The sequence below is a fragment of the Peromyscus eremicus genome, chromosome 20 (assembly GCF_949786415.1).
Source record: "Peromyscus eremicus chromosome 20, PerEre_H2_v1, whole genome shotgun sequence".
Taxonomy (NCBI): Eukaryota; Metazoa; Chordata; class Mammalia; order Rodentia; family Cricetidae; genus Peromyscus; species Peromyscus eremicus.
In genome coordinates this window covers 47779699-47796031 of record NC_081436.1, presented here as the reverse complement: position 1 = coordinate 47796031, position 16333 = coordinate 47779699, and the positions used below count along the sequence as shown (strand labels likewise).

At 42.2% G+C, this 16333-nt stretch overlaps 1 protein-coding gene across 1 annotated transcript in view; it reads right to left on the bottom strand.

The window, feature by feature from the left end:
* Ext1 (exostosin glycosyltransferase 1) overlaps positions 1 to 16333 on the bottom strand; it is a 285350-nt gene that overhangs the window by 15934 nt on the left and 253083 nt on the right. The window contains exons 5-7 of the mRNA XM_059246872.1: positions 8131 to 8263; positions 5570 to 5688; positions 3657 to 3752 (exon numbers count right to left, since the gene is read on the bottom strand). Of these exons, the coding sequence (XP_059102855.1) occupies positions 3657 to 3752; positions 5570 to 5688; positions 8131 to 8263 (348 nt within the window). The remainder of the gene's footprint in view (positions 1 to 3656; positions 3753 to 5569; positions 5689 to 8130; positions 8264 to 16333) is intronic.

Genomic DNA, 16333 nt, shown 5'->3' with positions numbered 1-16333 from the left:
CGGGGAATGTTCCGGGCCCTCCCTTCATGTCTTGTTGCATCTTTGTAACAAGCCCCCCTCAAGTGGGAAAACAGAAAGGTCAAAGGTCGTAAACTTTGCCTAAGTTGGACCTTGGATTTGTTCCCAGATGGTGGAATACAGCCTCAGGTTTGGGAAGAACCTAAAGGTGCATGTAGGGATAAATGTGACAAGCACATCCCCAGGTTCCTTTGAAAGCTAGGTTCCAAATTCACACATAGAGACTGGAGAGGCACAACACACTTGATTGTACTCTGAAGGCACAATGGATGGGTAGCAAAGCCTCACTGGAGACCAAGGTGACAAAAGGTCCTGGCTCCTGGAGGTCCAACAGCCACAGAGAATCCCATGCTTGGCTCACATGGAGAAGCTGGGCTTGACTACTCATCTCAAATCCAAGATGCATGCCGGTGAGCGACAGAGGGGTCTCCCAGCCTTAGGAGTGGGAAGCACCAGGCTAGCCCATCTGAGAGTTGAAGCAATGGAGCTGCAGGGTCTGTGGCTGCGGAGACTACTCCCCACATCTGTCAACTGGGTCAGAGTTTCTTTTTTTTTAAAAAAAAAAAAAAACAAGAAATCTTTCTCAGTCTTTCAAAATAAAATAAAACACAAAGCGATCAGCAACCCCATATACACAGAGCTCAGAAATCTCTGCCTGAAGCAATTCTCCTGCTGCTGTTTACATGTCCACTGAGTAACGCAGAAACCATTAGCTGGCAGCTTAGCAATGCCCTGACCTTTCCCGTGTTCAGCCTACAGGGGAAAACTGCAAAGACAAGCCCTATAAATTCACAACGGAACTTCGCAGCCAATGCAGCACATGCCAGTTCTGAAGTCCTGGCTAGATAGGGAGAGTGTGGGATGGAGAAGAGAGAGCCAGAGCTGCTCTGCCCATGGGCTCAATCACTGGCTTTACAGGGCTATCTTCCTTCCTTCGGTCCATCCCTTTGTCCCTCTGGCCCTCCGTCCCTCCCCTTCCCTCCCCTCCCCTCTCCCCCTCCCTCCCTCCCTCTTTTCTTCCTTCCTTCCTTCCTTTTCTGGAAAATACATGTTTATGAGCCCATTAGTGTCTAGGTAAGAAATCAGGGGCTTTCAAGTCATTGACTCAGTTACCCTCTTGACTGAACTAAAACAAGGGGAAGGAATATACCCTCAGGGTCAGTACTGCATGAACTGGGTTTGTCCTGTTTGTTCATAGAACTAGATAGCTATGTGAGGAGCCAATTCTTTTAGAACTTATAAACATGACAATAAAATGACTAAGATTCGTGAAGTTTATCATCTAGTACAGAGAAAAGAATTCTATAAAAATAATTATGTACATACTACACAAAATTTTGGGGGATTCTATGATGTATGTGCTTACAATTCCTAGCACACAGGGTATCATTTGATTCTTTTAGCTCTCATAAACTTGGTATTATGATTATTTCTACTTACTGGAGGATGTATTAAGGCATAGAGATTGAGACACTCCTCTATGGTCATATAAAAAAATAAGTCAGACTCTAGAGCCTGTAACACAAATCACAACATGGCAATGTGTCTCAGAATGATAGCGGACATTTGTTGAAATATTTGTGTATATAAAATAGGCACTTGGTTAAGGACTTGATACACAGTATTTCAGTGAATCCTCTAGGTAGACCTATGTTTTAAGCCACAGAGCCTGGAGCAAGGCTGAAATGCAAACACTTCTACAGAATGTACCAGCCACGGCACTGAGAGTCAAGATAAGGCACATGAACCACACAGCCCACTGGAATCAGTGGCCAAAGTAGAGGTGAAAACTGAACAAATTGCCAGGAGCACAGTGACAGAAATGGATGGGGAAGTGTTGGCATCTCTTCATGGTACTATCCCAAGAAAGGCACACGCCTTCATCACAACTTTATTGGAAATTCCTTCTCACTGGAGGAAAGGTATACAATTAGTGAACCAGAGTGTGAAAATGTAGTGCAATCTGAAGACACTGGGAAGGCCCAGTCAGGTACATGAGACCCTGTCTACACAGCCTGACACACACAGCCCAAAGAAATACAGGAGGTATGGTCATTCTCAGAGGCAAAACGCCAAAGAATTCCAAAGCTCAAAGTTGCGGGTGTACATTTGAACACAGGGCAGGGCTCCAGGTGTTCAGACTGGAACACAGCCATCCCTCTAACACACTATTCTCTGGGGAAAGTGGACATAAGATGTTGCAGGAAGGTGACTTTTTTGTGTCAGTCCCTTCTGTGAAGTCATGCATACGATGACATGTGTTCATAAAAGAAAGACTGACACCCAGAGGCTTGTAATAGTTGTCACGGTCACCTTTTCTTATCAAATGCTAATCAACCAGGTCCAATACCCATGTTGATTGACCCCAGACCTTTGGATGTTCTAAGTAGGATGGTCATATTCTCCTGTGTGTTTACATCTATTAGACAGCAAACACACAGTGGGCAGTCTAGGTGAGAAACGAGTATGTACTGTAATGCATTCTTGATCTGTTCTCCATGGGGTCATTGCAGTTCTCAATGCTTTATGTTGAACCACATGGAATCGCCACTTTTGGAGGGTCCAAAGATGGTTTCAAATGATTTGCCCCAACAAATTGATATTTTGCTATTCTGACTTGGGGTGGGCTACCTAGTGTAAGATCGTCCCTTTGGGATTGGCAAAAGAAGTCTCTTAGAGGGCACTGCTGCTCCAACCTGAATTTTACTTAGTAGTGATTGGTTTCTTCACATCTGGGGAAGAAAACGCCCTTTGACACCTGGTGGGAATCCAGCTCTGGCTGTTAACAGTGGGTGAGATTTCAAGAAGGCAGCAGAATGAAGGGGTTTGGAAGATAAGCAGGGGTGTTGAGAGGGCTGGAAAGCTGAGACAGCTGATCAAGACCTGTGCCAAATAACCATCCAGATCATTATAGCCAGTGGCCACAGACGAGAATAGGGAGAGAGAAAATGTCGAAAGGCTGTCAAAGGCTGGACACATGGCTTCAGATGCCAATTTAAGGTATTGACAAACACAGTCTCTGCAAGGCCACAGGATGATCAGAAGGGTATGGAGTTCTAAGCAGGGTGGACTGGGTAAGGAAAGTAATGGGCCAGGGAGGCCAAGCTGGGGAAGGTCTTTGGATGGAGGCATCAAGACAAAATAAAGAGAAACATCCTTTTCAAGATAAGGGTAAGGAAGAACCACTTTTCTGAAAGACCCAACGCATTAGTGTTAGCAAGTTAAACAAACTTTGTACATGCAGCAGCAGAGGCAGCAGCAGCAGCAGCCTTATTGTGTCCTTGTCATTTATGGAAACACTGCTGAATTCATTCCACTGCCTTGAATTCATTTAGTCCTCACAGAAACCCTAGGTGGTATGCAGTGTGATTCTCATTTTGTGAGTGAGAAAAAAAGCCTCCGAGAACTTAAGGCTCAGAAGCTACCTCAGAGTCTGCATTGAAGCCCAGGTTTTACTGACTCCAAAGCCCACGGCTGTCAGAGCTGAAGACATTTGGAGACAGGTACAGTGTCAGACACGTAACCCAGACCCGAAGGCTCCTAAGGGGAGGGGGAGACTTCCGGAACCAACACCCACGGTGATCTGTGGAGACGTAAGCTTCCATGGTGGCCTCACACTAGCCCCCTCCGAGGCCTACCTTACTTTCTCCTTCAATGACAATGACAGGCACAGCAGTGGCGGGCCAGCGGTGTTTGGCTGGTAGGGGCTTGTCACAATTCCACAGAACGATGATCTGAAAGGGACAGGGATCGTTAGACACCCGGCTCGGGTACTTCCATAGGCTCCCTTCTAAATGGCTCGACTTGTAGAAATGAGCTGGTAAAAGTAAATTTCAAAGTGAGTCCACGCCCATACAAACTTCAGAACTGTAATCTTCAACAACCAGGGACGGGACAGAAGAAATCTACAAAAGTTATTCCCCGGGACTAGGAGAAAGCTGAAGGAGAAAGAAGTAATCTCAAGGGCTGAGGAGATGGCTCAGGGGAGAAAGAGCTTGCCATGCAAGTGTTCAATGCCCAGGACCCATGTAAATGCCAGGTGGGTATGAATATTCACCTACAACCCTAGTCCCTAGCAGGCCGAGGATCCTTGTGGCAAGCTTGCTTGTTAGACTAGCTGAATCAGTAAGCTCTGGGTTGAAGAGACTCTGCCTTAACATACACGAAGGAGAACAATTGAGGAAGACACCCAATGTCATCCTCCGGCCTCCGTATATATATGTACATGTGTGCATATGTACCTGCACACATGTGTGAACCCTGATATACATGCAAACATACACACACACACACACACACACACACACACACACACACACACACAGTAGCTTGAAGTTTGCCGGAACTTAATCAAGTGTTTACTAACTTCTGATATCTTATGGTGATGTGTGCAATAGCAACTGGGATCAAGTTAAATAAAAACGTATACTCAACATCTAAACATCTGCTATGAACTTGCTCTACACCAGGCAATGCGGGCGACATGAAAGAATCTGAGAGAGAGGCACGATGAGCTCCTGCTTTGGATTCCTCTCAACAGTTGCTGGTTTTATGTGACTTTATAATTTCCAATAAAGGCAGTGAGTTCAAAAATGAACACTTCACTATGATGTGATTCTTTTCTCCTTTGTAAGCCATCTTATCTATACCAATCACAAGTTTAAAAAACTAAGCAGTGTTAAGACTGCGGGAGCGATACTGATTTGGGAAACACTGTTACCGTGGATGTCATCTTCTGTTCTCTCCTGGCTGCTGTGAACGAAGAGCTGACACCTCCTGACACCAGCAAGTCTGTTTCCGTTCTTGGAATGCAGTGTTCTGGGTCCTGCCCATGGCCTTTTTTGGTATGACTTTTATCATTTTGATGTTGATAAATGAAATAAGGGCTAGGGAGGTGGCTCGTCAGTAAAGTGCTTGCCATACAAGTACATAAGATCGATCCCCGCCAACCATGTGAAAAACCAGTATGGTAGTGTGTTCTTGTAATCCTAGTGCTGGGTGGGGCAGCGGACACAGGCAGATCCTAGAAGCTTGCTGGCCAGGTGGCCTGGCCTAATCAATGAGCTCCTGACCAGTGGGAGACCCTGTCTCAAAAAATAGGTAGACCGTACCTAAGGAACAACATCCTAGGTTCATCTCTGGTTTAAACACACATCTGCACGTGATTTTATGATTTCCAATAAAGGCCAATGAGTTAAAAAATGAACATTTCACTATGATTTGATTCATATATAGCTCCCCCAACCCCAAACATGCACACACATCCATACACAACAAGAAAAAAAGAAGTAATGTGGCTTACACATTCTTTAGAGAATTTGTGTGTGTGTGGGAGGGTACACTTTACATCAAAGCAAAGGTCATTCTGGAATCTGTACTTGTGCCAGGGTTTACTTTTTGAGAGTCCAACGTGATGGAAACAGAGTACCAAGGCCTGGCCAGTCACTAGAGTAACTGGGCACATTGCCTGAAGGGTCCTGGAAAGGCAAGTGTGGGGCAGGTACGAAACAAGGCTCTGGCCTATCAAGCTGCAGAGGACAAGCGTACTCACCTGGGCACAGTACTGGGACTTGGCTGCAGCCACAAGAAGCTTTAACACTGGCTGGGACTGAGAGACCAGGGGGGTCACAGCATGGATGACTGCAGTGAATTTGGAGGGGGGCTTTAAACCTGAAAGGGAATGAAAAGAAGAGCCTAAGGAAGCACAGAAAAACAAGACTGAGGAAAAACTCCATACTCCAGTGACTCACCCGGGAGCCAATGTCCCTCCCCTCCAGTACATCTGCCCTCCATTTCTTACATACTGACAGAACTGAAACAAAGTGAGAGCTGCTATGTAACAACTAACCAGTCTAGAGACCTCTAGAAACTACAGTGCAGTGCTCATCTCCAGCTTCTTTGGACAGCCTTCTCTTCCCTTGGTGACGCTTGTCATCTTCCTTGTTGTAAGGTTACCCAATATCTACCTTGCTCTAGTCACTTAGGTATTTACATAAGCACACTTTTTCCACCAGGGCATCTGCATGTATCTGAATCTTAACTGAAGGGCTCTGTGTGATGAACAGTGTTTCATTTAATAATTAGCATGTAGGAAAGGTTCAGAGAACAGTACCTAGCATCCCTCCAGGCTTGGCTCTCAGTTCTACCATCTCGGTAGCATTTAGAAACACTGCTTGGACCCTCTGGGTTCCTTCAGCTATGAAATGCAGCTACTCTAAGAGTTTAGCCTGCTGATGCACACTAAGCACTTAGAACAGGACTTAGCAAAGGGTAAGTGCTCAGTGCTAGCTGTTATCACCATCAGCATCCTCAACACTGTCTCCAGCATCATCAGAATCGCACTAAGGGAGCCTCCATATTCCAGGAATGGCTGCTTTGTGTAACACCACTGAGCGAAAAAATATGGGAGACTGACTTCTGCCCAATGGGAGCTCAGTGTAGGAAAGGACAATGAATATGCAAATCAACCATTACCACCAAAGAGAAGTAAGAGGGCATCCCCCCAGGAGCCCTTCTACAAGAACTCAGAAATTACCAACAGGTTAAGAGCCTTTCAGAACTTCATTAGTTTAGACCCACTAATCTGGTACATTAGTAGCTTAGGTATAAAGCAGCCACTGTGGGAATGCCCCAGTTAGACTTTGATATAGGTGGGACATAAGTTAGAATCTGAGTGTATATGTGAAACGATTATGCAAATGTTGTACATGGAAAATTGTGCCATCCAATTAGCACTTTAATTGAACTTTAGAAAGAAAGTGAGTTTCTCATTCTCCTGATGAACACTCAGGTAAGAACGATACACTCCACTGAGGAAGCACTTTTTAACAATGGAAACCAGTCATTGCTTTCAGGTTTTTCAGTAATAGTTTAAGAAGCACCATGTGAATACTTCTAAGGGGCTAACTCTAAGTTGCACAGATCACAGAGCTCTACAAGAAACAGAAGGCTTCTTAACTACTGCCTGTGTTGGACAATGAGTTCTTACTAACCCACTGTGGACCATCCACTGAATTTCATATGGTCCTCCCAGTGTGTCCAGTTTACATTAAAGGGTTATTCATTGCTGATGGTTACTTTAGGCCCTGGACTTCAGTTCCACCTCACAGCTTTCAAGCTAAATACGTACAATTTAAAAAAGGTGAAGGTTGTTTTGGAGAAAATTAGTATGGAGTAGACAATCTTGAGACCTCATATCCGTTTGAAAGATGCTTACTGTCCCAGGTTTTCTAACGTCTGCAACCCTGAGATAACGTGTCCGTGATGTGACTAACACGAGGACAACAAGGGCACCAACTATGGAAACGTCTGTGGTAGCAACACCAGCCTCTGCAGAGCAGTATCCCTGTGCTCACATCCTTCGCCCCACTGAGATTCAACTAAAAGCTGCTTGAGAGTACAGACTCTATCTAACGTGATCTTTATGTCAACCATCTAGCCTGGCATTAGCTTGGTGTACGAGAGGAACATAAAAAAACATTGAAAGAATGAATAAATTTGTCTTTTTCACAAGTTTTTGGTTATTTATTTTTTCTCTCTCTTTTTTTAAAGATTTTATTTATTTATTATGTATATAGTATTCTGTCTGCATGTACACCTTATGCCAGAAGAGGGCACCAGATCTCATTACAGCTAGTTATGAGCCACCATGTGGTTGCTGGGAATTGAACTCAGGACCTCTGTTAGAACAGGCAGTGCTCTTAACAGCTGAGCCATCTCTCCAGCCCTTTTTTCTCTTTCTTAATTCAGGTCTTTCTAAATATATAAAGGAGAAGTGCTATTGTGAAAAAAAATCAAGGATATATACACACACATGAATACCTATATACACATATACACATTATATTTAATCTGATGTCATGTTCAAAATAATCTATAATTGAAGACTATTTCACAACAAAGTAACTCTACCAAATGTACAGGTTGGCTGTTCAGATGAGAAAGAAGGCTTCCTTTCTTTCTGTTTTCCAGTTCTCTGCTGTATTCCCCAATCTTGAATGTGAGTCTCTGCTGTAAAAGTACTCAGCCAGCAGTCTCCACCCCAGGCTGTTGGGAAGAAGGATGGACCCCTTCAGGGTCCTCACAGGCAGCCTCCTCCAAGGATCCACTTACCTAAATTAGCATAGTAGTAAGGGAAATCTCCCAGGTAAGAGGAATACTGTGGTAGGACGAACAATCCTCCAGGATGTTTGTTCCATATTAAACTGTTTCGTGATATGTGCTTGAATATTCTGTCCTGAATAATCTAGAAAACAAACCAGCATGTGGTAAGGGTGAGTTTGGGTGATATCTGGTAAAGGTCTTGCTCAATCCAAGTTTGGAGATGATAACGGTTAAGAAGACACAACACACTCTACCTGTTCCTCCTCCAATTTTCTACTGGTTAAAAAATGCGTGCAGCCAGGCTGTGGTGACGCACGCCTTTAATCCCAGCACTTGGGAGGCAGAGCCAGGCGGATCTCTGTGAGTTCGAGGCCAGCCTGGGCTACCAAGTGAGTTCCAGGAAAGGCGCAAAGCTACACAGAGAAACCCTGTCTCGAAAAAAAAAAAATTAAAAAAAAAAAAATGCGTGCAGCACAAAGCAGTGGGGAGCTCTGGAGGACCATATGAGGAAGAGATGAACTGTGATTGACAACGTTTCTCAAGTTCCATTTTAATCATAAAATTCTACTTTCCTAAAATTTTATTTTTATAATAATGGTCCTTGCTAGTTTCAAAGTACAGTGTATAGAAGAGTTCACATATTCCTGGTGGTGGGACATCAATATATGGATCCAGATGTTACCAGCATGATCTGCTCTGGGTGCACAGTAACATCAGTGTGGACCACGTGGAGGCGGATGTGAAGACGAAAGAAGGCGGGTACATTCTCCACTCAGCTCTATTCCTTTAATTTGGGACGGAGTTTTAAATTGCCTGTCATCAACATTCAATCCCTTTTCAAAATCAGTTGCAGGACTTTGAATATTGGCCAGCTCAAGTTTTTCTGTATTTTGACTTCAGAAAGTAGTGAGTTAACAATTGCTCAAAACATCCTACAGAACAGGACAAGAACCACGGCATATGAAGACTAATAATTGTCAAGCTAGTTCATTAGCTTCCTTGGACTTTGGGACCTTGCAGATCATTAAATTCTACATTTAGAGACAAACCTTCTCCCAACCTGAATCATTTGTCAGTTGTATGTGATTAGTCTACTTTAGGACTTTCTCTCTGACTTTCAAACTCTTGTAATAAAACTATCGACTCATTAAGATATGATGTGGCAAATAATTAACGTGATACAGAATATCATGTTTCCAGCACAAAATGTTTTTAAAAAATCCTAGGGGCTTAGTTGAGGGATATGTGTTAACATTTATAAGGCCCTGAGTTTGACTCCCAATAATCAATCAATCAATCTTTACATAACTTTTAGGGGTCTGAGGACCTAAATCACCATCTTGCAGGTCTCCATTTAAGAAAATGTGAAGTATGGAATTCCACGATTTGCTAAGTTATTAATGTCTCCATCCATCTCATTCCATGACAGAGAATGGGAGGGTAATCAAGTGAGCTCTACATATCTTTCAAACCTTCCCACTGAAAGGAAGCAGGGAAGAAATTGAGAAGAATATGTAATCTCAACTCAGCAATATCTGCGCTTTATCTTTCACTCAGATCAAAATTGCTCATTTTATATGGTTGGGTAACTTCATGAGTTGACAGAGATTTTAGGAATCCAGCTATAATGCTGATATTTACTGTCTATGGTACAAAGGCATGGCTTGCCACGCTGTCGTCCAGACAGCTATTGTGAGCACAGTGGCATCACTGGAAAGAGTTTTCACATGGCAAGCAATTCTCTGTATAACATTTATTCCATTTTTTTCAACTCTTATACTTTCCAAATCCAGGCTATTAATTTCCTCTTATGGTATTCCATTTAGAGCTCCTTTTGTTTTCTTTCTAAATTTATGTGCCTTTCAGCATGTGGTCACATAAATGATCTTGGCTATCAAGACACAGAATAAATTGGCAATAGACAGCATTAGAAATCCAAGCTACAAACAAATGACACAAAACCCAGAGATGTTACAAGTAGGTCGTCGTTTGCTGGGATCTCGGAAAGGCATGCTTTCTACAGTAGTAGACTATCTTTTTGATTTAAAGTCACAGCACTGTTTTCTTTGAAAATTTCCAAATGTGACCATCAGTTACGGAACACTCTTGAAATACTAATAAGCATTTCACACTCTATTCAAATGGATCTTGACAAAAAGATACCAGCATGAATGTGAATGCATAGCAAATGTTGAACTTGACTTTGACCAAGTGATGTGCCAAGATTCATCCTCTTCTTGGTATTGAAATGATAAAGCATGACTAATACTTATGGCAACCTCTCAGAATGTAAGGTAATCTGACTAAATTCTTATATTTAAGATTTGATTTTGCCATTAAAAAGAAAATTCTGCTGGGCCTCTATGAGTTCAAGGCCAGTGTGGTCTACAGAGCTAGTTCCAGGACAGCCAGGAGTATAGAGAGAAACCTGTCTTGAAAAAAAAAAAATCATGTTTATGTTCATTTTCTAGATACAGGATACAGGCAATGTAGATTTTTTTTTTTAAACCTATTTCCTCATGGTACTCATGGCTTATTTCTCTGAACTGACCAAAAATAGAGTAATTTTTCTATGCAAAGAAATGAAAATACCTCTAAATAAAATGCTTCCAGTTTCCTTATTGATTCGTTAGGACTTTGTTTTGGGTATGAGCACCATTAACACTGTTTGAATGAGTGGCCAAATGTACTTCTAAAAAGCTTATACATATATATATCTCAACTTGCATTGTCAAAAGTTTGGAAGAGTTTGGATCTCATTCCACCAAGTAGAAATGTCATTTGTCAATCTCCTAACGTCTTAGTTCTGTCACTTCACTGGACAGCTCTCAGGATTCCTGCAAGGCACTTAGCGTTTACACTTTACTGCTGTGGAAGAAGACATCACAGTTAGAGGCTGGACATTCCTTTGCTATTCATCAGTGTGTGCGCGCGCATACACACACACACACACACACACACACACACACACACACATATTTTCTGCTAAGGTCCTCAATAAAGATAATACTTGCCAAGTGACTTTAAAGGGTAGAATGACAGGCTCTTTACTATTCTATGCCACCTTTCCCCCCCCCCCCTTCAAAATAACGGGTAGTGGGTTGAAGGCTCCGGCTATTCTATTTGCTCTTTGCTTGTTCTTTGTTCAAATGATGCTGCCTAGGGCCGGAGAGATGGCTCAGTGGTTAAGAGCACTAACTGCTCTTCCAGAGGTCCTGAGTTCAAATCCCAGCAACCACATGGTGGCTCACAACCACCCATAATGAAATCTGGTGCTCTCTTCTGGCCTACAAGGACACATGTAGGCAGAACACTGTATAAATAATAAATAAATAAGTAAATAAAAAAAAGAATTAAATGTTAAAAGAAAAATGCTGCTGCCTAACACACCGAGTGCCATCCCATGCCATGTGCTCCATGCCTGAAACCATCTTTGATTGACGTTAGTTCACTGATTTTACAGTAAAATGATCAGTATGGCAGCGCTGTAGTTCCAATGCAGTCAGATAACCGAGGAACAAGCAGGGAAACGTCATGAAACCCCCTCTGAAACAGCGCTGCATAAGCAGCCACAGGCTGTTGCATCAGATGTCATTACAATCCCATGCATGCCCTTGCTTTGCTTGTCATAATTCTGCGTTCCTGTGGTCCTATCCATGAAGGAACACTATCTCTGCAGCAGCTTGCCATTTCTCCCGTTGCCATTTTTCAATTTGTATACGGAATGGAAACACCCAGCTCCAAAGAGCTTGATCCCAAAAGGCAGCGCTCAGGCTTGAAAGCTAACAGAATCCCAAGTATGACAGAGGGGACCTGTGAAATGCATGACCTGTTCAGTCCTGGCTTTGGGGAGAGGGTGAGGAGTCCCATCTTCAATTGTGTCTGAGCACTACCTGCAACCACAGAGCCGGCATTTTGGTTTGGACGTGAAAGGTCCACCACAGGCTTGTGTGTTTGAATCCCTGGGCCCACCTGGGGATGCTGTTTCAGAAGGATGGAGAACCTTTGAGAAGTAAAGCATTGGCAGAAAAAGAAAGTAAGGGTGGGTCCTGAGGTCTGATAACCAAGTCCCACTTCCTGTCCACTTTCTACTTCCTAACTACAGATAACAGTTTTCTCATACTCCTGTTCCCATGTTGCCCTTGCCATAATGGATGAGAGCCCACCTGAAACTGTGAGCCCGAATCATCCTGGCCTCCCTAAGCTCCTGTCAGGTCTTTGTTCATAGCAATGAGCAAAGTTACTACTGGGAATTCTCCAAAGACTGGTAATTCCATTCTCAGGGTCTAAACTACGGTTGGTAAGGAAGAAGTGCCCTAGAGTCTAAGTGTAGACAAACTAAGCAAATGAGCCTTGAGTCTATGCTGCCTAGAGTTCACTTGGATTCTCATCCTTAGCAGGGCCAAGACTAATCAAGAGACTTGCTGTGTCTGAGTGCTAGGCCAACGGGCACCTCTGACATGCGACCCTTGAGTTCACCTCAGGAGCACATATGCTTCGCTGCTTTGTGTATAAGGATGGCATTTCCTTTACCTCCTCTGCTTTTCTGTTCGTGCTGACTCCTAGGGTAATGCAAGCTCTGAATTAAGCTAGGAAAACAAGTGTTATCTCCCTTGCAATTTGGCTGAGAGGTCAGATTGTTACAATCCAATCTTGGAATGATATAGAGAGATTTGACAGCTGCTATAAATTTGAATGAAGTATATGGTTTTAGTGTTAAAAAAAAACAAAAAATAAAACACAGCCATGTTGCTAAAGAAGTGTGTGGCTTAGATCCAAGGGGAAGAAAGCCTTTCCAGGCTCAAAGATGAAATCAGCTCAATGTAAGATTCTATTGTGATGAATGTAACACATCCAACTGTTATTGCAGGAGAATGGAGCTCTGTTAACTTAATAGACAAGAAACTGGATCCACACAGTAACTCACCACAAAAGAAGTATAATTAATGAGATAGGATCTTTCGCCTGGCAAATTAGCAATGTTGCATGTGTGTTATATTTTAATTATAATCCTGAAGGCACAGGAACACAGCAAAGGAGGGTCTCTCCAAGACAGCTTGAGAGTCTAGGTTGGAAGCAACCCTTTACCACACTGGCTCTCCTGTCATAGGCAATGAGAGGTGTCATTTAACACAGTCTTTTTTCTTATATAGACTGCGTTATTCTGAAGTATCAAGAGAACGTATTAGTCACTCAAATACGATTCTTTGCAGCAAATTAACAAAGACAAAAGAGAAAAATAAATTCAGTTTCAAATAACCTCCTGCTTAGAGAGGGGACAGCTAGGGAATGAAAGGGTGACTCAGTGGTCAGGAGGGCTTACAGAGGACCCAGGTTCAGTTCCCAGAACCCACGGAACAGCTCACAGTCATCTGAATGCAGTTCCAGGGGATCCGACACCCTGTACTGGCCTCTGAAAGCACCGAGTGCATGTGCTCCACATATACACATACAGGCAAAACATTCCTACACACAAAAAGTAAAATACATAAATCTTTAAAGGACGACACAGCTAGCATTTTATATTTCCTTTTAGGAATTTTTTTCCCTAAATGTGAATGAGTTTGTATTATTTTGACCAAAATGAAGGATGGCCCACACTATTTGAATTACTTCCTAATATGTTTTTAAAAAACAGCATGAACATTTTCTTATACCAACAAATATATGTCCTTACTACATTTGGTGTCCATATAATATTTCTCAATGCAGGTGCATCACAATTGGTCAACCTGTTTCCAACTACCTGACTGAGCATGCGCAATGCTGTAACTAAAATAAACACTACAGTCTATGCCACTTACAGCTTTCTTCATTAGGTCATTATCTGTTTAGGAAAATCGCAACAGGGAGAAGTGCAGGGTGAAAATTATGCTTTCTTCTAAAGGTTTTTGCCTCTCTAGAAGGGCTCAAACTGGGTAGCCATTCTCTATTCTAATGTGGGAATCTTTCTCCTAAAAACTCATTAAGTCAAACCACTGTGTGTGGAGATTCTCTATACACATCTGCCCTCATGTGTGTATATGTATTTATATGATGTATATGTACATATGTACATATACACACATTACTGAAAGATTAGGAGTTTTTCTGTAATGAGTCTTCTTCTGACCCACCAGCCAGCTCCCAAATAATGACATGGAGACTTATTATTATGAAAGCTCAGTCTATAGCTTAGGCTTGTTCCTAATTAGCTCTTATAATTTAAATCAACCCATTTCTATTAATCTACATTTTACCATGTGGTTTTTTTACCTTTCTTTCATTCTGTATGTCAGACTCCCTCCACGTCTCACTAGCATCTCTCCCACACCACGATTAATGCCTACTTCCTCTCTCCGCCCGGAAGTCCAACCTATACTTTTACTTAGCTATTGGTTCTTTTGCTTTTTATTAAACCAATCACAGCAATATATCTTCACACAGTGTACAAATACTCCCACAACATTTTTCCTTTTAATAATATTGAAAATTTTTCATTTCATTTCACACTGTAATCCAGAATGTTTGTGAAAGGATGTACTTCATCAAGTTTTGGGAAAAGATGTGCCTAAATCATCCTAATCTGAAAATACAAGTTTCTGTTTGTTTTTGACAAGGTCTCACTCTATTCCAGGCTAGTTGGGAACTTTGGTATTTTTCTCATTTATTTGTCAGAGTTTACATGTCAAAAAGATTAACTTTTTCTTAGCCTCACATTAACTGTGAACCTTTGCCCTGAGTTTTTCATTTTCTTTATGGTGTCTCCTTCTATACAGAAGTTTTAATGATTTTTATACTCACATTTAATAGTGTTTTATGCCCAGGATCATGCTCAGAATAGCTTCTTTAACTTAAAATTAAGCAGCTATACCCAACTCTATCATATCTCATCCATTTTATTATCTTTTTTCTTTGCGTACCTACATCAGTGGGGAGTGCTGACCTGTGTTGAGGCCTGTGTGCAGGTCAGAGGTTGACAGGTCAGGGAGTCTTCCTTGTTCTCTCTCTACCTTAGTTTCTGAGACAAGGTCTCTCACTGAAGCTTGCAGCTTTGGCTAGACTGGCTGGACATCAAGCCCCTGGGTATGGTGATATTTTATTTGTATTAAAATGTTATTTGTATGTTAATAAATAAAGTTGCCCGGGGGTCAGAGCTATTAGCAAGCCATAGGAAAGCAGGGCAGTGGTGGCGTACACTTGTAATCCCAGCACTTGGTAGGCAGAGCTGGGTAAGTCTCTGTGTGTTCAGGGATACAGCCATTATTGGATACACATGCCTTTAATCTCAATACCAAGCATGGAAAACCTGGAGGCCTATACAGACAGGCCGTGACGAGGTGGTCATGTGGTTGGGTTTACAACCAATGAGAAGGCAGAACAGGAACTCTATATAAAGACTTTAACACAGGGGTAGCTCTGGTTCGGAGAGGTAGGACCACTGTAGGAGGAAGGGTAAGGTTTTAGCTCTTAGCTCTGACCTCTTGGCTTTCTTCTTTGCATTGGTTCTGTGTTTCTTATTTAATAAGAAGGTTGGTTACATCTACACCTGGGATCTGCCTGTCACTGCCCCCACCAGCACTGGGGTCACAGGCCCATGTCACTCCAGCTGGCTTTTATAGCCAACACTTCTGTATTATCTACCCACTATTATATTAACAAATTTAACTTATTCAGAATCAAATAACATAACTCATATCTTCTCTCATTTGAAAATCTGGATCAAAGCTGTTTTAATTATGATGGCTTTATAATGTGTGCTAATTAAACCATGGAAATAAATGATCTCTACTGCTTTTCAATAATGCCAGGCTGTGTTAAGGCATTTATTCTTCACACTAAAGCTCAGAGTAATTTTTGTCATCTTCTAAGACTTTGATGTGCAGATCGAGGAAAATTGCTATCTTGACAATCGAGTCCCCCATTTACTCAACTTTTTTTTATGTCCCCCAATTTCTTCTGTCATTTTCATCAAATAAAAATAAAACAATATTTTTTCAAGTTTATAAACACATAGTAATTTAGCAAAATATATCATGACCTTAGTAATGCCTGAATTCTTTGGTTCAGTAATCTCATTTCATGGACACTATCCTAAAAGAATAGGCAGGGATGGAGCCCCACATGCATGCAGAAAACTGGCTCAGGCACTGCATACATTCCTAGTCATCTACACAGACAGCAGTAATTACAGACAGCATTCACAACGACCTGCACCAGATGGGGAGATAAG